The sequence below is a fragment of the Lissotriton vulgaris genome, chromosome 8 (assembly GCF_964263255.1).
Source record: "Lissotriton vulgaris chromosome 8, aLisVul1.2, whole genome shotgun sequence".
In the NCBI taxonomy this organism is placed as follows: domain Eukaryota; kingdom Metazoa; phylum Chordata; class Amphibia; order Caudata; family Salamandridae; genus Lissotriton; species Lissotriton vulgaris.
Window position 1 is genome coordinate 1328024544 of NC_141696.1, and position 22825 is coordinate 1328047368.

Genomic DNA, 22825 nt, shown 5'->3' on the forward strand with positions numbered 1-22825 from the left:
AGTCATACTAGACCAGGCAAAGTGAAAAGTTCATGCCGACAACGGTGGTGCACGGGCAAGCTACAGGGTCCAGGTTGAACCTGCTAAGCTAAAGTGCCTTAGTTCGGGTAGCAGCGAAGAGTCTGTCGACGGGGAGGATGCAGGATGCAGGATGCAGCCGAAGTGATGCGTCAACGTTGAAGTGATGCATTGGTGTCGATCCTTGCAGTGAGGACTATGCGCTGATCCTGACACACGCAGCAGCGATGATGCATCGGCTCTGATGAGTGTAGGGGCTATGATGCGCAGTTCTCGTTGTCATCGTTGAGGCAGCCTTCGATGGAGATACGAAGACCTCGAGTCGGGAAGAGTGACGCGCAGGGGTGGTTCTAACTGCGATGCATCAGGGTCGATCCATGCAACAGTGGCGATGCACCGGTCTGAGAGAGGATGTGTGGATTTTGCGGAAGCAAGCAGCTAAGGCTTCACTTCCAAAGGTCCAATACTGGGAAGGGCTACTTCTAAAGGCTGAATCACAGATGGAAGAGTCAGATGCACAAGCAGGTACGTTGGAAGTCTTTTATGTCCCTGAGACTTCAGATCAGGAGGCAAGCCAGCTAGCCTTTGGAATTACTCTGGCTTCAAGAGACGTAGGTCCAGTCCTTCTCACCCAGGCAGAGGAACAGCAGGCAACAGGCAGCAGGGCAGCCCAGCAAGGAAGGAGTCTAGCAAAGCAGCAGTCCAGTACAGTGGTAGTCCTTTAGCACAGCAGTTTTTCTATCTGGGTAAGTGTTCACCGGTCCAGAAGTGCACTGAAGTGGTGGTGTCTGAAATCCAGTACTTATAACCAGTTGTGTCTTTGAAGTGGGGGGGGGGGGGGTCTTCAAAGACAGGTCTCCTCTTTGAAGTGCACAGAGGTCCTCCCTTTCTGCCCTGGCTCCTGACTCACTATGGGCAGCCCTTTGTGTGGGGTCAGGATACAGACTATTCAGGTGTTAGTGTGCGAATGGGTTCACCTCCTCCCTCCCATCCTCCCAGGATGGCCCATCAAGTCACACCTAAGCTCCCATTGTCTGTGGCTATCAGGGAGGAAAGCACAAAGCCCAGCTGTCACCCTCCCCAGATGTGTATCGGAGAAAGGCAGCAGGCACCAAATGGCTAAAGTAAGAAAATGTCAACTTTCTAAAAATGGCATTTTCAGAATTGCAATTTAAAATCCGATCTCACAATAAGTTGTGATTTTAAATTGTGATTCCAGAGACATCAAACTGGGAAAATCTATATCTTCACAATTAGCAATTACAGTTAAAAATATGTAATAAGGTAATCCCAGTGTTATCCTATGTGAGAGATAGGCCTTGCCATAGTGAAAAACGAATTTGGGAGTTTTTCACTACCAGGCCATGTAAAACTTAAAAGTACATGTCCTTCCTTTAAAATACATTGCACCATGCCCTGTGGGGCATCTGGAGTCTATGTTAAGGTATCTGCCCATACAGGCTCTGGAATAGCAGGTCGGAGCCATGGTTAGGGGGCTATTTATGTGGATGGCACAATCAGTGCTACAGGCAAACTAGTAGCATTTAATTTACATGCCCTGGCACATGTACTACACTTTACTAGGCACTTATAGGTAAATTAAAGATGCCAACTGGGGTTGAACCAATAGCATCATGTCTTAGGGGAAAGAGCACAAACATGTTAGACCTGATTAGTAGTGGTAAAGTGCACAGAGTCCTAAAGGCAGCTGAAACGAGGTTAGAAACATGGAGGAAGTAGGCAAAACATTGGGGGGGGGCTACTCTGAGGCTGCTAGTTCTACCATGAAGGACACACTTTTAAACCCTGATATTGTCAGAAATGTATAAATAGAAATTATGGCAAAGGGGGATTCATATGTAAAATACAGGACAAACACCTGTGTTACACACTTACAGAATACATCTAAAACTATTGGAACCAAAGCTAGTTTATCCTTCACATCAGCAATTTGTTTTTTACAATCCTTACCTAATTTTAAAGAGACTCTTGTGATTAGGATCCTTGTGAAAAAGTCTGCCAAACCCAGTTTACTCCCTGATACTAGTTTCTGACTAATAATCAGAAGGTGTAGTAGATAACACCTCAAAATCATTGAACTTTATTAATCTTTCTGTCTCCTCCGAGTAATATGTTTTTTAATAACTGCTGTCATATCCCTCTTCTGAGGATCTCCACATTCTTTCTTTTCACCAATTGTTTCACAGAATGTATGGGTGGAACGATCCATTCGGCAATTACCTTGTTATTACCCTTCCTGATGCTGAAGGAGAAAGCAAATTTGAAACTAGAGCTTGAATGGCCTGCCTGGCTAGTTTTAAAAAAATCTCCAACTACATCAGTCAAGACACCAATGGAGTAGAATAAGATCATGGCTTCATCTATTCCACCCTTTCATTAATCAACCACAGAAGCACTGTTTTGGATCACTCTTTCAATGTTTACAAACTAATCCTGGAACCAGTTACACCTGAAGTTGGAATGTCACTAGTGTAATTTGAAGACCAGCACTCATTCCAGGTTATCAAATATTTGTATTTGTATTTTTTAATCATGAGTCATGCTAACAAAATCAGAATTCTAAGAGTGGGACAAAGTAGTTCGGTCACACCCGGGGTGGGTGTAAAAGACGGGAAATGGCCTCATTCCTTTGTGAACAACTATAACCATAGGCCAAAGCCATTATTAAGGTCCTTGCTTAATCAAACGTATTTATGTATTAATGCTTAGCGTAGCAAGATGTAACCCAGTGGACATCAACCTGCTGTACATATATCTATGTTAGGTAAATGATGCCTCCAAAAGAAGTGCGAAAATGTGGATGGTAAAGGGGGCCTATAAGAGATCAAGTCTGGAGACATTCATCAATCTATGAGCAAAGACGTTGAGTGAATAGCAGAGGGGTTGGGTTTTTCTTAATCTGCAGAATCTCTCCTATATCAGATCTTGGGGGAATGCATTCAGATAAAACAAATTAGGCATGTTCTAATGAAAAATTATATATGAATAAACCACAAGGGTTTGCCCTAATCACCCCAACACATCTGGGCAACAACATAAGAACAAGCAAAACGCAAGATGTGTAGGAAAAGATCCAAAATAAGTCCTGTAAAGACAACAATAAATTAGTCCCTACCTATGGGTACTAAGTCCCCGGACAACTCATTTAGTTCTTTGATCATTCACGATTCTGCCCCGAGTTTGAATTTTCAACATATATTTATATTTTTGGCATACCTACAAAACATACAAAACATCCAACGAATACAAAAGGCAGTGATGTAATAATCATCACTATTTCTAAGTTCCTTCCTACACATACAATACAATGCCAGTTGCTAAAAGAACACAATTCATATGCAATCCATGGGAGATAGTCCCATACACACATGGGAGTGTAACTTTTAACCTCCACGCAGTCCAACAAAGTGTGTGTCCAGTTGTCTTGAATAGGACTTGTAGTTGATCGGAGTCCTCCAAATAAAATCGGCGTGTTTCGGCTAACTCAATCAGGCATCATCAGGACAAGGGCAAAAAGTGGGCAAACAATCACAGGGTTATAAAACAGAGCCCAGCCGGGCGGAGAAACATCTCCGTAACGAATGCCACCCTATGTGAATCTTAAATAATACAAAAGCCCCAGGCAAGTCGCTTTTTCTCAGGGCGCCCTTTTACCACGACTTCAAGTTAGTTTATATTAACATCTTAATACGCACGTGAAAACTTCGTAACCTCTATAGAGCAGTCAATCCCCCGCGATGGTTCGTTCAACTAGAGGGCATGATGCAGCTACACCGGCCGAAGAAAAATTTGGCCATGACAATCGAAGTCGTACATTTCTTGGTTTACATTTATAATGTGTCTTCTGACAATGCTTTGTATGCACAGAGCCTTAAAATAAGGCAGGTGAGTGTGAATTGTATACTTGCATTCAAGAGCACCAAGACAGATTTCTTTTTTCTTTTTTTTAACAATATGTTTTATGTTTATTGATTTCTTTCCACACAAGAGAGATAGACCACCATAATATTAATGACCATCAAGAGCAGGAACATGCACCAGCAACCCCATTGTGCATAACTCTTAGAACATACATCATCAGCCCATCCCCAACAGCCTCTGTACAGGCTGCCAACCTTTCAATCTATCCCTTCACCCCTACTCTCCCACCTAATAATTTCCTACCTGAAACAGTTGTGCTGCAGGAGCTATCATACAAAGGCAAACAGAAGCGGGGCTAGATTATTTTCACAAAACACAGTATACTTGAGCTGATGCTAGACTGAGAGAAGACTCCTCTTCAAAGACATTCACCTTAGCTTTGTGGTTAATATTATCTTCCATACTTGACGTAAAAAAAAGGAAAATGAATAACGTACGAGAGAGCAATCAGTCAGTGGAGAGCTCGTATGCAATGACTGCATATAGGACATAGGATACTTGCACAACCAGTACAGAGGATCTGGAGTTCTGGTATGCAATCACCCCCCTAAAACTAGCTTCACAGAAATATATGTGAACTGTAAACACATTCTGCCAATTGTCTGTGTAATTGTGGTTTTTAGAGCTAGACAACCATCTTAAGAGGTACCAATATGGCTGTCCACCAAGCTCGGCCTAGACAGCAAATATTTCAATTCAGGTAGAGAGCGTGCTATGAAGCTCTCAAAGGTAGGAGAAATCAACAGTAGATATTACTAGGGCTAGTATGTGCTATGTTATGAGCGGGTGGGTAAGAATCTGTGTCTAGATAGAGTCTGTGCTAGACAAGGCTTTACCGAAGCTAAGTAACTTGTTCATCTGATAGAGACTTCTAGGCGCAGATTCCTTACCTTTAATAGATACCGAGCGATAACTCCCCGAAGGTGGGTCTACAAAACCATTTCACACTAAAAAGTACTTCAAGTCCGAAAAAGCAAAGTGCCAATCCTGACGGACCTGACTGTCCAGGCCGTGGTGCTTGGTGAAGTGTGCAGAGAAGCCAACGCTGCTGCCTGGCAGATGTCCAGGACAAGAACTTTCCATTCTAACGCAGGGGTTGCAGCCTTATTTTTGGTGGAATGAGCATGCAAACCCTCAGGGGGTGGCTTCTTGGCGTAGCAGATATTATTGCAGACCAAGAAAACACAAAATAAGAGGTCAAGGCACCCTAGACCTGCACTGGTATGTATGATTGTTCTAGGTAGTATAAGCAGACAGTGGTAGTGCAAGAGCTGAGAGCCTGACCTTCCTAGCTCCCTTAATATTTTGGATAACCAAAAAGGATACAAGATTCAAGAAAGCTCAGCACATACCCATATATTTGGAATGTCAAAAGTGATATAGTACAACCCTTTAATTTTCAAATCAGAAACAGTATCAATCATAATCATAACAAATAAACTCCCAAAGGAAAAATCAATTTGCTGGCGACTTCTGTTATGAAAAAACATTTTTTTCTTCTTCCTTTATTTTATTTTGATAGGTGATGTTTCATTCAGTTATTTAAAAACATAATACAAATTCATAGACGACGCGGCGCGTTTCGTCTCCACGAGACTTCTTCAAGGCTATAAAGATATACAATGATAAAGCTAATGTTATACAAAGTTTATCCATAAAGTGAATTTAAAGCATTTAAATAGCATATTGGTTCAAGCAATTTTAGTAGCAAAACATACTGGGAGATTATCCTATCTATTGATATTAATTTACATCAACAGGATGTCATATGCTAGAAAATTAGAGCACATTTGTAGACCCATATATGAAATATTTGCAGTTGGATACTTAAACACTCATTTGGTAAATTCCATAAAGTCAAATATGTTAAAAACACGGGGATTCTTTGAGATTGGTGTTTCATAGCCAAATTTATCAGCAGAAAAAATGCAGAGCACGACTCATCAGGAGACGGCCTGTTTCTGCACAGCCTTCCCTTTCTTTGCTCCGACATACTCCACAAACAGTTGGTCATCCACTTGAAACTCTTTATTGCGGTCAAGGTAAAATGACAACGCTATTTTTGGGTCCAGTCCGTGGAGTCACTCCTCTTCCTTAGAGGGATATGGCAGAGCCTAAAAGGTAGGTAGGGTGATGGACAGGCCCACATGAAAGACAGTGACAACTTTCAACAGAAAGGAAGCTCTAGTGCAAAGAACCAGTTGGTTTGGGTAGATGTTTAGGTACAGAGGCTTATTTGACAAAGCCTGTTATTGCCACTAGAAAGGCTGTCTTGATGGTAAGGAACCTGAGAGGACAGTTGTGCAGTGGCTCAAAGGGAGCGTACATCAGAAAGCTGAGTACTAGATTGAGGTCTTAATGAGGAATGATGAAGGGTGAAAGTGGAAGCATATGTTGAGGACCTTTCAAAAACCTATGTACCACACGGGATTTGAACAGGGATGGCTGATATGGTAACTGCAGAAAGGCTAGGATGCCAGAAAGATAGCCCTTTAAGGTGCCCAAAGCAGAGCCCTGCTGGGCAAGATAAAGAATAAATAGAAGGCCCTGCAAAAGGACGGCAGAAAGGGGGTCAACTTGCTTTTCTGCACACCATGCCACAAACTTGTCTCAGCGGCAGACATATACCATCTTGGTGGAGGGACACCTGGCTTCCAAGACAATGTTACAGACTTCAGGCGGAAAGTCGAAAGGTGTCAATTATTGCCACGCAATCTCTACGTATGAAGGCACAGCTTTGCCAGGTTTGGTGGAGACCCTCCCCTGCTGCTGTGACAGGAGATCCTCCTAAAGAGGCAGTCTGATCAGAGGACCGATGGCCATGCTCAACACCTCAGGATACCTAATTCTCCGAGCCCAAGGCAGAGCCACAAAGATGACTTGGGCCAGATAGTTCCTGATTTTCTTGAGAACTTTGGGCAGGAGTGGTATGGGCGTAAAGTAGTACTGGAGGCCTGAGCTCCACTCAAGATGAAAAGTGTCTCAGATGGAGAGCCATCTTGTAAACTCCAGCACACAGAAGTGCTGAAAAAAGGTGTTCTCGGCTGTTGGCGAACAGATCGAACCAAGTCTCCCTAGTGTTGAAAGAGACCTTGCACCACCTCCGAATGGATACACCATTCGTGATCCACTAGGCATCTTCAGCTCAGTTCATCCACTCTGGCATTCAGAAAGCCACCTAGGTGCTGCATCACCGCGGATATAACCTGACGGTCCAGCCACTTCCAGAGGTAGAGGGCCTCTAGACAAAGGGTCCGCCAGCCCAGCCGCCCTGTTTGTTGCAGTACCACATGGCGTTGGTTTGTCCATGAACACCTGCACCAGCCTGCCTTTGATGAAGGGTAGAAAGGCTTCCAAAGAGACGGGTGTCATCAAAGGGCATGTCCATAAGCAAAACGTAGGCATTCCCTGAAAAGCCAGTCGTCCTCAGACAGGCGTGGTGTTGTAAGGTCACCGGCGAGGAAGCCTTACTGCCTAGCAACTCGGTCGTGTCCGGCCCACATCCATTTGTGAACTTTGCTGCATCTCTCCCGTCTGCCACAGCTTGGGAGAAAAGGCCCCAGGCCTCCTCTGGGACCAAGGGCAGCACCTGCGCAACCAAATCACAAAGTGCGTGAAAGTAACAGCCCAAAAGTCACATGGTGTTCATGGACTGCAGTGCCAGGCTGGTGGAAGAAAACATTTTCTTACCTAAGGTATCCACCCTCTTGGATTTCCCGTCCGACGGGATGGTAGGGAATGTGCCAGAGTTTACACTGGAAGTGGAGACTTGGACTAACTAGCTCTCTGGAATAGGGTGTTGTATGAGGAAACTGGGGTCCCCTGGAGAAGGGTGATGGCAGCAGGTAAGTGTCCTGTTCATAGCAGAGCCTGTACAGGGCTTTGACCAGGCGCTGGGCAGGGCGCCCACAAGGACTTCATTAAATGGGAGAAGCGGATCTGAGGGTGTAATTCTCGGCTGAAGCACCTCTGTCAAGACGTTATTCTTGACTGCCACTGAGGGCAGGCTAAGGTCCAGTACCTTAGCCACCCTTCTCACCACCATAGCAAAAGAGGCTACCTCCTCTGTAGCCACGGTAGGAGGCGAGACCATGCAAATATCTGAGGAGGTGTCCAGTCCACTGGCATCGGCCAACTCCACACACCAGACAATGTTGGGGTCTAGGGGCTAGTATTTTTTAAGGGTCCAGTGAATGCTCCCAATCTCACCTAAGTCCTAGCCCATTGGAATAGGGCACGGGCTCTGGCCTGAAGTATATGGCTCCAGTCACCGCAGGAGTCAGTGTCGGGCAGCGCCCATCTGGCTCCGTGTCAGAGTTGGGGACGGCGCCGCCGAAAGTGTCGACATCGGGACCGGCGTTGTGGAAAGTCAAGGTGGTATGACTGCCACTGGTCCGGATCCATCCAATGGATGCAAGGGGCCCGAATGGGGCCGGACCCACCAGCAGGAAACCAGTAGGGTCCCCTCAAGAATCTCGTGGGGTCCGAAGGTGTTCCAGCTAGGACTGGCCGCCCCAATGTGAGGTGCATGGCCACATAAAATTTCCAGAGCTGGGTGGGTGTGGCTACGGCTCCCGGACACTCAGGGAGGTGCGGAGACGGACCAGGATCAACCACGTAGTCAGCCTTGAGTGACAATGCTCCCTCATCTTATTGGATGACTTGGAAGGATACGGCAAAGTAGAAAACCTCTGGCTTCTTACTCTTCTTTTTCTTATGGGACTTACCAAAGAAAGACATTGACTGCAACGAAGATCGATGACTCCATGACCGATCCCGGGACCTTCCCCTCGTCCGGGATCAAGAGTGTCACGGTGTTGCAAATCGAGTGGCAATGAGTTTGAATGATAGCTTCCTCAAAGAATTTTTTTTTCCAGATCTACTCTAATGCCTGGGGATAATTTTAAGGTAAGGAATCTGCGGCAAGTAGATCATGCAATTTAAACATTATATTTTATCATTTAAAATCTGTAATTTGTGCTGAACATAATGATATTTTGTTTTATGGTCACTATTCAAGCATCACAGGATAATATCTATTTGGCAGTGATTTCATTTGTGTCATTATTTTGGAACCATTCAAAGGACGGAACAACAAACAGGGTCACTGGTGAGTGGGAACTGTTTATTTAAAGTTAATCTAAAATGTTTTCAATTTCCCTAGCAGCAAAGAAGGTCCTCTTAACTTTCTAGAGAAGAACTTTAACCTAAAGTCAGAATTTCCATTCTATGCAGCTGAAATTCATCAAAGTTTTTGGCATGAGTCAAGTGAAATTGCCCATGAGGCTGGAAATTTGGAAGTTGCAAGGCTGAGTGAGGTTCGTATAGAAAATTCTATAAATCACTTACCAGCCACTAATATTGAAAGGAAGATACTTATATATCTGTGTTGGTTGTTAGCTTACAGCTCTTGAGGCACAGCCGGGAGCAGGGACAGACAGCTCTTCTTTTACCCGGTTCAGCATCTCGTCCATGCTCCTGTCCCCACAAAGCTATTAGCTATGTACCTAAGCGCCAGGATGCCCGTAGGGTTACAGAGCGCTCTACAAATGCTATAAATAAATAAATAAATAAGCAGGGCTATTGAACTGGGATTTTAGGATGAGAAAGCGCCTCCCCCCCACCCCGTTGTTAATCCCAGAGTGCCAAATGTATGTGAAAGGAAAAGGACATGTGTGAGTTGTTTGGTTTGCTGCTGTGATAAATAAGGATACCTGCAGGGTTCTTACAGACCACAAGGCCTCCCAACAGTGAGATGGATGCTACAGTAGGCTGCTCTTGGGATCTGGAAGGCAAGAGATTACATATACAATAAGAGACCAATGTTGGGTACAACCACCAAACTCCAACACCACGGGTGACTATTCAAGCAATTCCCAGCTGGCAGTCTGTGCCAGCGTGTATTTCGTGAGAGGAATAATCTTCTAGAGTAAAACATACATTAGAAAGCAGTGTGTTTAGGTATTTAGATGTACACAGTATGTTAATACGTAGATCTGAAAACCGTGGAACTACAAATAAAGACTTACCCTTTCCCACATCCTTCGGGTCCCACAAGAATAAAGGGTTGCATATTATTGAGGCCAAGCCATGGTTTAAAATAATCCAAGCCCCTCTGCATATCAGGAGTTTGAATAACAGGGAGTGTCTGAACATTGCTAAACGCGTCTGGAGTCAAATTTTCAGGCTTCTCCAGAACATAAGAAATGAAGCGGCCGGTTTTTGAGTCATAATACGTTTCCAATGGCTTTCGAGGATCGGGTGGAGATTCCCTTGCCCAGTTAAAGACCTGGCAAACAGAAAATGTCATCACTCACATGGAATAAGGTTTTTTTTAAAGAATATACATATGCAACAGTTTCTACAGCACAATCTGACTACAGTATTTAAGATGCCCACATTATTTTAATGTTTAACAGTGTCAATAACAATTCTCTTCCTAGTGCTGGCAACGACGAACACAGGAGGATAGGTGGTATATCATCCCATATGCCAATATGTCAGCATTCCCCTGTTAAAGGCGAGACCTATTGGCTTTGAAAATGCTTGTAATTGACAATGTCGCAAGCGACTGACTAAAGGGACTATGACAATGGATGAAGGTGGCTGACCCAAAGCGTCTTATATTAAGCATGGAGTGCAATATGTTCCCTATGAATGCTGAAAGCACCATACGTATCGGACCTAAATTGGTCTGTGAAGAAAATCTAGGGCATTTGGTGGAAAGGACAACGTTCGAAATGCACCCCACCAAACATCCATTATAGTTTCTTAATATCGTACATCTAGATTCCAGTTGGTAAAAATTCTTCGGTGTTTTTACATCATAATAATATTGCCCCACAGCAATGAACCTTGGATCCTAATCATGACACTTCAAACAGTAGCCGAAACATAAGTACACATTATCTAAATCTGGTAACTTTCAGCTCAAAGTGGACAAATCCTAAACAAACAAAAGAGGCATCTTAAAAAATCACAATGGTCTTGGTAAGTGAAAGTCTACATTTCATAAATCAGAAGATGCCTGTGATTCCACTGAAAGACGCACAAAAACAGCTACATTTTTCTTTAGCATCGGGTAATCAGGGAAACGTGTTTTACCTCTTTTGCAAAGTCACTCCGAGACTTCATGTTTAGGTTTCCACCAAGGCCTCTGATCAAGCTAATGACAAACTGGCCGCGGTCAGTGCACCCATACAAGTGTGACAGCCCGTTCAAAACTGTTCCAACAAGGCTGGTTTCTAACACAAAGTCGTTCTGGAAATTGAAACAGAAAACGTACATTAGAAGAAGCATACTACCAGCTTTCTATCAATTCAGTACTGAGCTGAAGGTTCACCGGGCCGATGTGTAGCAAGATATGAAACCTTAAAAATAATGAGAATAGCAATCAACATCCTTATGACACCACGTCCCCATAGACTGTAGTACACGCGTGATACAGCCCACAGGATGCCCCCAATAGACTGTAGTACACATGTGATACAGCCCACAGGATGTCCCCCACAGACGGTGGTACACATGTGATACAGCCCACAGGATGTCCCCCATAAACGGTGATTCAGTAAAGGGGGTGGTGATGAACAGAGTGTCCGAATTAAGCAGACCACTCTTACCCAGTCCAAAGATCAGGGCTTGATCCATCACCGTTTTTTAGCTCACTGCACCATCCCAGCTCAGAACTTGGCTATATGCAAATTAGTCTGACCCTGGCCCAGTGCATCATGGGAACAGGGCAGACCAAACTACCAAGCCAATTCTTATACTGGGAAGGAAACAAGCTACCGGGGACCGGTTTCTGGCATTTCAGCCGTCTTCGGCACGGCTTGCTTGAATCCTGATGGAGCAATGAGCTAGGTACTCACATCTGAGTATACCCTTCCACGCTTATGGTGGACAAAAATGATTCAGAAAAGGGGGTGGTGATGAACAGAGTGTCCGAATTAAGCAGACCACTCTTACCCAGTCCAAAGATCAGGGCTTGATCCATCACCGTTTTTTAGCTCACTGCACCATCCCAGCTCAGAACTTGGCTATATGCAAATTAGTCTGACCCTGGCCCAGTGCATCATGGGAACAGGGCAGACCAAACTACCAAGCCAATTCTTATACTGGGAAGGAAACAAGCTACCGGGGACCGGTTTCTGGCATTTCAGCCGTCTTCGGCCCGGCTTGCCATCACCGTTTTTCAGCTCACTGCACCATCCAGGTGGGGTGGCGAAAATTTAAAGGAGGCAATATAAGAAAAAACGTCAATGGAGTATTGATAATATGCTGGATAATTAAGTGGCTAGAGTACAGAAGAGATTGTAGGAGGGAAAAGACATGTGATAATGTGTACCATGGGTGTTAAGTTTGCAACATGGAACGTATGCGGTCTAAATGATCCCCGAAAAAGAGCAAACATTGCGGCAGCCTTGAAACAAATGAATGTGGATTTTGCATTTATACAGGAAACCCATATTACGATAACACAAGCATACTTCCTGAGTCAGTTAGGATTTCATCTATTAGTACACTCAAGCCAAGGGGTCAAAAAAAGAGGGGTAGCTATTTTAACTAGAAATAATAATATTTTGCCCAGGAAGAAAGCACAGGACAAATGGGGAAGATGGGCCATGGTTGAGTGTTTTATAGATGGAGAGTGTAACTGTTTATGGCTCAACAGAGGATGACCCCGAGATTTTTCAATTTTTAGATGTCGAGCTAGCAACATGGGCACCAAAAATTATACTGGGAGGTGACCTTAATATAAATGGAGCAGAAGGATTAGGACTGGGTTCCTTTGGGAAATATAAAGGCCGGAAAAAGAAAGTCAACCAGGCACTACATAGCTTAGTCTTAAACAACGCTCTCTCAGATGTATGGGGGAAGAAGAGATTGGACAACAAAGGCTTTACATTTTACTCTGCTCCGCACCGAACATGTGCAAGATTAGATTATTTCTTCGTTTCAAGCACCACTATTTCAAATTCAAAGATTGAAAGACTGCCACGGATCTTTAGCGATCATAACCCCTTAGTACTTACAATGGCAACAAAAACAAACACTAGACAATATACAAATTGGACCTTCGAAAGAGAGCTATTGAAATATGATAAATATATAGAACATATGGATTATTGATTTTTTTATTTTCAATAGGGACACAGCGGAAATGGGAGTAGTCTGGGATACTTTTAAAGCTGGAGTACAGGGGGAAACAAAGAGTTATAACTCTTATAAAAGGAAACAAATACAGCTGAGGAATTTAGAGCTAGCTGAGAAGGTCCTTAAGGCAAAGGAGAACTTAGAAAACTGTGTTTTGACGGGGGGGACTTGGAAAAGGCTTTGACAGAACTAGTGAAAGTAAAAGGTGAGGCAGAGGGCGAAATCGCTAGTAAAGCAGCGAAAATGTACAATACTAAAAGAGAGAAGTGTTACGAGTTAAGCGAGTCAGTAGGCAGAATCTTGGCTACTCGGACAAGGCAACAAGAAGCTGTGGGTATAGTTAGAGAAATTAGGGATACATCGGGCACGGTTCACTCAGAGTCAAATGAAATAAGGGAAGTATTTAGGACATTTTATGAGAAGTTGTACGACGATGAACTAGAGGGTCGAGATTCTCAAAGAGATAATGAGGAAATGAAGGAGTATCTCCAAGAGATCCCTACAGATACAATCGAGGAGGATGAAGCAGATGGATTAGAGGGAGTCTTGCAGACAGAAGAAATCAAGGAGGCAATATGGAATCTGCCCTCTGGTAAAGCAGCAGGTCCTGATCAAATTCCTATAGAGTTTTACAAAGTATTTTGGGATCTCCTGGTAGAAGAGATAATGAAGGTTATGCAACTGGCACAGCTGGGCAAATCAGCACCTAAGTCATGGGGGAGTGCTGAGGTGGTAGTAATATTAAAAAAAGGGAAAAACCCGGAAGATCCAGGATCTTATAGACCCATTACTTTACTCAATGCGGACGTAAAATTCTTCTCCAAGGCATTGGCATCAAGGCTTGCAAGAGTTATCGATAAAATAGTCAGTAGCTGCCAACATGGTTTTATACCAGGGAGAGGAACTACCCACCATATACGAAAAGTAATAACTTTATTCGATGTTACTTCAGTCACAGGAGACCCGATGGCAGTGATGTTACTTGATGCAGAAAAAGCATTTGATCGGGTCTCCTGGGGCTATCTTTGGTATGCTCTGGAAAGAACAGGCATTAAACAAGGTTTTATTAAAGCCTTACAAACTCTTTATTTAAAACCGGTAGCAACTTTACGGGTGAATGGTGGAAACACGGGCCAATTTCAAATAAAAAGAGGTACTAGACAGGGGTGCCCTTGCTCACCGTTATTGTTTGCTATATACATGGATCCATTAATACGTAGAATTGAGACATCTGAGATGATTGTACCCCTAACAACATTCATCGGGCAATGTAAAATCTTAGCTTATGCATATGACATTGCTGTAATTTCTCCAAATCCCTCTGAATCTATAGAACATCTGGAACTTGAGGCGATGAAATTTTGAAAGATATCGGGGTATAAATTAAATACATCTAAAACGCAGATAATAAAAAATGTGTTTACTCCGTGTATAGACAATCGAGTGACGCAGGAAGGCATGTACTTAGGGGTTATCATCTTGGCAGATCTGGATGAGTTAGTAGAAAAGAATATTATTCCTTTGATTAAGAAAGTAGAGAAAGATCTGGATAGGTGGGACAATTTGCATATGTCAATAGTGGGGCGGACAAATATAATAAAAATGCTGATACTCCCAAAATTTTTATATTTATTCAGAGCAATACCTTTATTATTTGATGTTAAAATATTTAAAAAACTAGAGTGTATAATAAATAGATTCATCTGGGCAAAGGGGAAAACGAGAAGAGCCCTTAGATTCATGACACTTGCGAGAGAAAGGGGAGGCTGGGGAGTTCCAGACTTAAAATTTTATTACTGGGCGGCAGCTCTACAAAATATGATTGGTATGCTGGGAGGGGAAGAATCAGAAGAGTGGAGCAAATTTGGAACACTAGCAATTTATGGACTAACCTTGGGAATGGAAGTGAAGGATGTTTTGTTGAAATTTACAGAGGCTAGCTATTACAAGAGGACAAAGTTTAAGACGCTCATAGCAGCATATGAAATTTGGAAAAGTTTCTCTAAAAAAAATAGGTTTGGGGAAATATAATGTGTACACCAGACTCTCACATAACCCAAATCTTCCACAAGATATTTTTTCGGGGCCTATATTTGCTGAGTGGGAAAACAGGGGAATTAGAACTATAGGGGATGTAAAGGGGGACCAGAGGATTCTTCAATTCTCAGATTTACAAGCTAGATTTAACCTAGAAACTAGGCAATTCTTTAAATACTTACAAGTCAGGAGTTTTCTCTTGAACAAAAAAGGAGGCGCTCTGGGATTCAGGCGCAATCCTATTATGGAAGTAATTCAAAGTGGGGAAGATTGCACAATTAAAAGGCTCTATGCTGAACTGATAAAATCAAAACAGGATGACCATCAAAAATGGAGCGAAAAATGGAAGGATAATCTTATTATTAGCTGTGAAAGTTTTGGTATCTCTCTAGAAAAGGGTTATTCTTTGTTATGTTCAGCACCATTGCAGGCGCAACATTATAAAACGATATATCACTTATATTATACACCCGCTAAAATAGCACAATGGGGAGGTACAGTGGGTATTAAGTGCTATAGGTGTGGAAGCTCTGATGCCGATTTACAACATGTATTTGCAACGTGTCCTCATCTAGATTTACTAAAAAAAGATATTGAACGTTTCACAAATAATATTTTAGGAACTGAAATTGTGTTAACCCCCGGAACTATATTACTAGGAGTTAATCTGGAGGACGCACGACCATTTAGCGGGAGGGAATTTCTATTTGTTACAATATCTGTTATGAGATTATGCATAGCCTCTGCATGGACTGACCCTATACCTCCTACCTTCCATAAATGGCTGGCTAAGTTATTAACAACATACAATGTGGAGAAAGAGATCTATGCAAGGAAGGGAAAAAGGGGGAGGAAGCTGGGCAAGATAATATGGGACCCTATTACGCGGTGGAAAGAGGAACTAATAGTTTAAAATTGAGTTTTGTCTGAAATTCGGTTAAATGAGGATCACATATGAGATATAAACTGGTATGTTGGTAATAATGTGAGAGATTTATTTGATTTTATGGAAACATTAGAGAAGGGTAACTTTGTTTGATTAGCCTTAGGTTATACAATTTGGAATAATATTTTGGATCAAATTACCTTACTCCTTTGCCTTAACTGGATGTCGCTTTCTTTATTATGCCTGTCGTTGCTTTATTTGTTGTTTTTTCTCAATGTCATGCATTTTTTTTCAATTAATATTGCCGTGCCCTGTACATAACTGTAAAACATCTCAATAAAAATATTAAAAAAAAAAAAAAAAATCAGCCGTCTTCGGCCCGGCTTGCTTGAATCCTGATGGTGCAATGAGCTAGGGACTCACATCTGAGTATACCCTTCCACGCTTATGGTGGACAAAAATGATTCAGAAAAGGGGGTGGTGATGAACAGAGTGTCCGAATTAAGCAGACCACTCTTACCCAGTCCAAAGATCAGGGCTTGATCCATCACCGATTTTTAGCTCACTGCACCATCCCAGCTCAGAACTTGGCTATATGCAAATTAGTCTGACCCTGGCCCAGTGCATCATGGGAACAGGGCAGACCAAACTACCAAGCCAATTCTTATACTGGGAAGGAAACAAGCTACCGGGGACCGGTTTCTGGCATTTCAGCCGTCTTCGGCCCGGCTTGCCATCACCGTTTTTCAGCTCACTGCACCATCCAGGTTCTGAGCTGGGATGGTGCAGTGAGATAAATAACGGTGATGGATCAAGCCCTGATCTTTGGACTGGGTAAGAGTGGTCTGCTTAATTCAGACACTCTGTTCATCACCACCCCCTTTTCTGAATCGTCTTTGGCCACTATAGGTGTGGCAGGGTATACTCAGACATGAGTCCCTTTCTCACTGCACCATCAGGATTCAAGCAAGCCGGGCCGAAGACGGCTGAAATGCCAGAAACCGGTCCCCGGTAGCTTGTCTCCTTTCTGGTGAAGAATTGGCATTGTAGTTTAGTCTGCCCTGTTCCCATGATGCACTGGGCCAGGGACAGACTGATTTGCATATAGCCAGGTTCTGAGCTGGGATGGTGCAGTGAGATAAATAACGGTGATGGATCAAGCCCTGATCTTTGGACTGGGTAAGAGTGGTCTGCTTAATTCAGACACTCTGTTCATCACCACCCCCTTTTCTGAATCGTTTTTGGCCACTATAGGTGTGGCAGGGTATTCTCAGACATGAGTCCCTTTCTCACTGCACCATCAGGATTCAAGCAAGCCGGGCCGAAGACGGCTGAAATGCCAGAAACCGGTCCCCGGTAGCTTGTCTCCTTTCTGGTGAAGAATTGGCATTGTAGTTTAGTCTGCCCTCTTCCCATGATGCACTGGGCCAGGGACAGACTGATTTGCATATAGCCAGGTTCTGAGCTGGGATGGTGCAGTGAGATAAATAACGGTGATGGATCAAGCCCTGATCTTTGGACTGGGTAAGAGTGGTCAGCGTAATTCAGACACTCTGTTCATCACCACCCCCTTTTCTGAATCGTTTTTGGCCACTATAGGTGTGGCAGGGTATACTCAGACATGAGTCCCTTTCTCACTGCACCATCAGGATTCAAGCAAGCCGGGCCGAAGACGGCTGAAATGCCAGAAACCGGTCCCCGGTAGCTTGTCTCCTTTCTGGTGAAGAATTGGCATTGTAGTTTAGTCTGCCCTGTTCCCATGATGCACTGGGCCAGGGACAGACTGATTTGCATATAGCCAGGTTCTGAGCTGGGATGGTGCAGTGAGATAAATAACGGTGATGGATCAAGCCCTCATCTTTGGACTGGGTAAGAGTGGTCTGCTTAATTCAGACACTCTGTTCATCACCACCCCCTTTTCTGAATCCCCATAAACGGTGGTACACATGTGATAAAGCCCACAGGATGTCCCCCATAAACGGTGGTACACATGTGATACAGCCCACAGGATGTCCCCGATGGACTGTAGTACACATGTGATACAGCCCACAGGATGTCCCCGATGGACTGTAGTACACATGTGATACAGCCCACAGGAATGTCCCCGATGGACTGTAGTACACATGTGATACAGCCCACAGGCTGTCCCCCATACACTGTAGTACACATGTGATACAGCTCACAGGCAGTCCCCCACCTTCCAGTGGCACTGGAACTAGGGGTGCGGGAGGGGCAGCAGAACCTCCTTAAAACTCTAAAGAGCTTAGGTGGAGGACGAACAACAAAGGGTTCCTTCAAATGGTTTTCTTCTGTGTTAAATGAAGCACTGCACAATATCCCCATACCTTCAGTGAGGTGAAGCTATTGAACTGCACTACCACTTTAAAAACCGTTCCAGAACCTACTGTTTGTAACAGAGTATCCATGCGCCAAACTATAAATTGGGCTCCAAACCTGTCCATCGCTAGGATTTATTTTATAGATGCCCATACTTTGGATTATCATCCATCTTCAGGATAAGAATTCTCAGTTCATCTAACATATCAATATAGGAACACATTTAATGGAGTAGGAAACTGCCCTGTTATTTGGACGTGTCTCCTAAGCTATACTATGCGCATCTGCACAGAGGGCGTCTGCTATTGCACTGAAGTGAAAAGGCTCTTATACCCTGTGCCATCAAGCCATGTGAAAAATCTAAAGCAGTACTGTGCTATGTGTATAAAGTTCCCTGGGAGGGAGGACAGGTAACATGGGAGTCTATGAGCAAATAACCTGCAGGATATCTGTAGTTACTACCATGTACCTTTCCTCAATAGCGTAGAAAAGGACGGTGCGCCCCAGGCAGCACGAGTTTTGGGGACAGCGGCCTCCTTTCGCTCTTACCTGCCATGTAGGGGCGGCAATCACCAGCCCCCACCCTCCCCCCGTACATTGCAGCCATCTCACCAACACACCCAACCCTTGCTTCAATGCAGCGGGGGGCGGCATCTCCCAGGGGCGGCCACAGGGCTGGGCTGGGCTGGGCTTGGCTTGCCTTGCCTTGCCTTGCTTTTCCCGAGCACTGTGAATGCAGTGGGCAACCAATACAAAACCAAATGGAGAAAACCAAATGGAGGATATAGAAACAGGCTCTAAATCAGCTTCTGTATGAACCCCGCTTGTTCTCTCACCGGGCCTACAGACAGAGGTACTTCCTGAAATGTGCGTCATCTGCCAGGTAGCCAATTTACAAATGTCCAGTATTGGACCGCAAAGTAAAGGCTGTCACTGCAAATATATTCTTTCTTATAAGCTTCTATGTGATTCATTATGGCAAAATGCATGGTTTGAAGAAATGCATCGGGTTATGCAGTGTTTGGAAAACTCTTGTATCTTGGAAGTTGAAGGAACAGGTTGCTGTCTCAGTTATTTGTAAGTTGGAGAAAAATGTAGTTTGAATCTCGGCCTCGATAATGTTGGATTTGGACGGGACTTATCAGAGAACCTTCTGACTTTTCTTTCGAATCTGCCTATTCATTATACAACCAGATACAAGGCTCTTTAGCACACAGAAACCTTCCTGTAGGCTCCCTGCATTGACTTGACTGGTTATCCTCTGAGATCTGAGACACCTTTATTTGGCTTCTCCACCGTGATTGGTTTAACATTTTGTGTAAAGGTTCTCAACAACAGTAAAAGTCTAAATACCTCATTTTTACTTTTTTGGAAGATCCTTTGTGAGAAAAAGATATTATGTAGGAAAGGCCCCTTTTGCATGACTACCACCATTTTTTGCATGACACATGATGCACTTTGACTTGGTGTGGCCTGGGTCATTGCCAATAAGGTTCCCAGGGCCTATATTCTTTCCCAAAGCTGCGCCAAGGCCAAGTCAAGGAAGGGGAAGAAGAACAACCCAGAGGCTCCAAGGAGACAGGGAGAAAGAGGGAAGAACAACCCGGGACGCCCAATAAGACCTTTAGGCTGTGTCCTAAAAGAGGGAGAAACACAAGAACCTACCCAACTCCCAGGCCAGCGAACATGAGGGAGAAGAAGGCCCGGACACACCACAGAGAGGGGTACGCACACATGACCCAAAAGTAGCAGACCTGAGTCAAAACGCCAGGCTGCAGACCTGACGAACAGCGCAGCAACCCCAGAGAAGGACACCTCGGGGCGCCACCCAGGCATTCTCATTCAGCACAAGGAAATTGCACCTGCAAGTACATAAGCGCCACGAAGGGCAGAGACCCGAATGTAACCACAACTCCCCAGCACATAACGAGCTATATAACAGCTACCAGTGCCCCACATAGGGTTTGATAGGAAGAAACCTCCGCAGCAGGGGGCAACCGAAAGAGCTATGGGGGGAAAAAAAGCAGAAGGCTTGTCAAGCAGCCAAGAGAAGAATAGGAGGCCTAGTCTCAGGGCCAACCTGGTGTGAACAACCTTCAACAAAACACACACACAAAAAGGGTCGGCCAGCAGCCAACAAAGCCACAGTCCCAACAAAGAGGACTCTCAGGCATATGAAGCACACGCCCCAACCAAAGAACAGCTCATAAAATCCAGACCAACCCACAGGTCACTGAGGGGGAGAAGGAGGAGGAGGAGGTGGAGGAGGCCGGAGCCCCGCCAAGAATCTCCAGATGGCCGAGTCCGCCGTGGCATGGAACAAGAGGGTGCCATCAAAAGGAAGTTCCACTAGCCGCTCCCGCATATTCTGCGGGAAGACACTGTCCCGAAGTCAAGCATGGTGGTGAAGGGCAACTGAAGAAGCCATGGCACGACCCAGCACATTCGAGATATCCAGAGCGGAGCGGAGAATAAACACCACCAGTTCTCGGCCATCTAGCGCATGGTGTCGCAAGTCAACACCAGTACCCTCCTGTGAAGCTGCAGATCCAAGGGACTGTCCCGAGTCCCACAAACAAGACGTGGCCCTAGCCAGCACACATAAGGTGTTAAGGGCCCGCAGAGCCGCAGTGGTCGAGGCAAACATATTGCGGCCCCAGGAGTCCAACCAGCGGGCCTCCCGGGAGGGTGGAGCCAACAGCGACAGCCGGGAAGGAAAGGCGGTCCGCAAGAGGGGGCCACTGGCAGAGGGGGAAAGGGAAAGACACGCCGGGTCACGCGGCACTGGAAGGTGCAAGTGCAGAAGGTGGTGGGGCACCAGATCCCCCGTGGCGGGGCGCCCCAAAGTCTCGTCAGCGAAGAATGGAGCGAACCTTTAAAGGGGAGCAGCAGCTCCCTCCCACCAGAGCCCTGGTGAAGAACCTTCAAAAGATGGTTGGCGGGGAAATGGGCAGCATGATCTCCCATGCGCAAAATTCCCACAGCCGTGGAAACAGCACGAGCGAAGGCCGCACCGGCCTCCGTAGGGCCCCGCAGCGGAAAAACCAACTCCTCCGTGGGGGACGGCTACAAACTAAGAAGTCCATCCCCCAGACCAAGTGGAGCGGTAAAGGGCCAGGCCCAAATAGGAGAAAGAGGCACCCGAAGAGTGGGGGACCTGTGGTTCTTTCAGCAAAAACCATGGACGCGGTGACGGCAAGGAGCAGTCTTTCGACAGCGTCGGGGAGAAAGCCACGACGCGGCCGCCCATTTCCAGTGAGGACGACACCAGCAGGCACCCAACCTCCGGGGAAGAGGGGACGTCCGAGGACGAATCCACTACCTGCCGCCCGCCGGTGCGGAAGAGTCCGCAACCTGGAGCAGGGCATCATCGTCATCCAACACCACAGGAGACACCGGACAGGCCTCCGTCCCATCACACGACGCCAGGGACCGGGGCTGGGGCCAATGTGGCTCAACCTCCAACGAGGCAGCCGCCTGCATGGAGGAACGAGAAACACCTGGAGAGCAGCAAGGAGTGCCCCGCCAGCCTCGACGCATGGGGACAAGAGAGGTCCGCTTACCCCCCAGTGGCGACGCCAAGGCCGACTCGATCTCCGACGAGGCAGCCGCCTGCGTGGTGGGACAAGAAGGGCCCGGGGAGGGACGAGGGATCCCCTTCCAGTCTCGACCCATGACAGGACGAGAGGGGTCCGCCGATCCCTGTGCGCTACCCGGCCAGCAGCTGTCGGCGTCGTAGCGGCGTCACCTCGGCCTCAGACAGAATGGCCGCCTGTTGAAAGGGTGAGTGGGGCTCGGGGATGCGACCCGAGCCCAGGCGACCTCCCACGACACCACAGGGACTCCCGCAGGACCGAAGGAGGGATCCCCGAAGGGCCGCACCCCAACGGCACCACATCCTACAAGCCTGGAGCCGAACCAGTCGGCGCCAGGGCGGATGACGCTGACGACGACGCAGAGGGCCCCGCATGGCTCAAGGGATCCGCTGACGTGCCAGGAGGCGAAGGAGGAGGAGGAGAAGCCAGCGAGGCCTGCAAAGCTGCATATATCCCCATCTGGGCTCTCGACACCTCCTCACCGGGAAACGGTGGATAAGGGGATGATACGCGGGGCCGCATCACCCGCGGAGAGCCCATGCCCCCAACCTGCCGGAAACCAGCCCTCAGGAACAAACTGCGACACTTACCCACAGGGGAGCGATACTCTTGCAGCACAGGAGATGGATGAGGATGATTGCGACAATGACGGCCGCTCCGAAAACCCTCTGCAGAAGCTGAGCAAGGAGACAAAGCCAATCTGAACATGCGAGCCGAGAGAAGTTTCATGCGGCGTTCCTTCCACGACTTCGACTTCAACCGCTGACACGCCTCGCAGTCCCTGGAGCCATGATCCTTCCCCAAGCACCACATGCAAATGAGGTGAGGTCCATTGCTGACATCAAGCGCCCACAAG

At 45.9% G+C, this 22825-nt stretch overlaps 1 protein-coding gene across 3 annotated transcripts in view; it reads right to left on the reverse strand.

Annotated features, from left to right (window-relative positions):
• DYNC2H1 (dynein cytoplasmic 2 heavy chain 1) overlaps positions 1–22825 on the reverse strand; it is a 1560829-nt gene that overhangs the window by 913084 nt on the left and 624920 nt on the right. For all 3 annotated transcript variants that reach the window (XM_086935265.1, XM_086935264.1, XM_086935263.1), the window contains exons 41-42: positions 11065–11220; positions 9990–10249 (exon numbers count right to left, since the gene is read on the reverse strand). In XM_086935265.1, coding sequence (XP_086791391.1) covers positions 9990–10249; positions 11065–11220 — 416 coding nt within the window. The remainder of the gene's footprint in view (positions 1–9989; positions 10250–11064; positions 11221–22825) is intronic.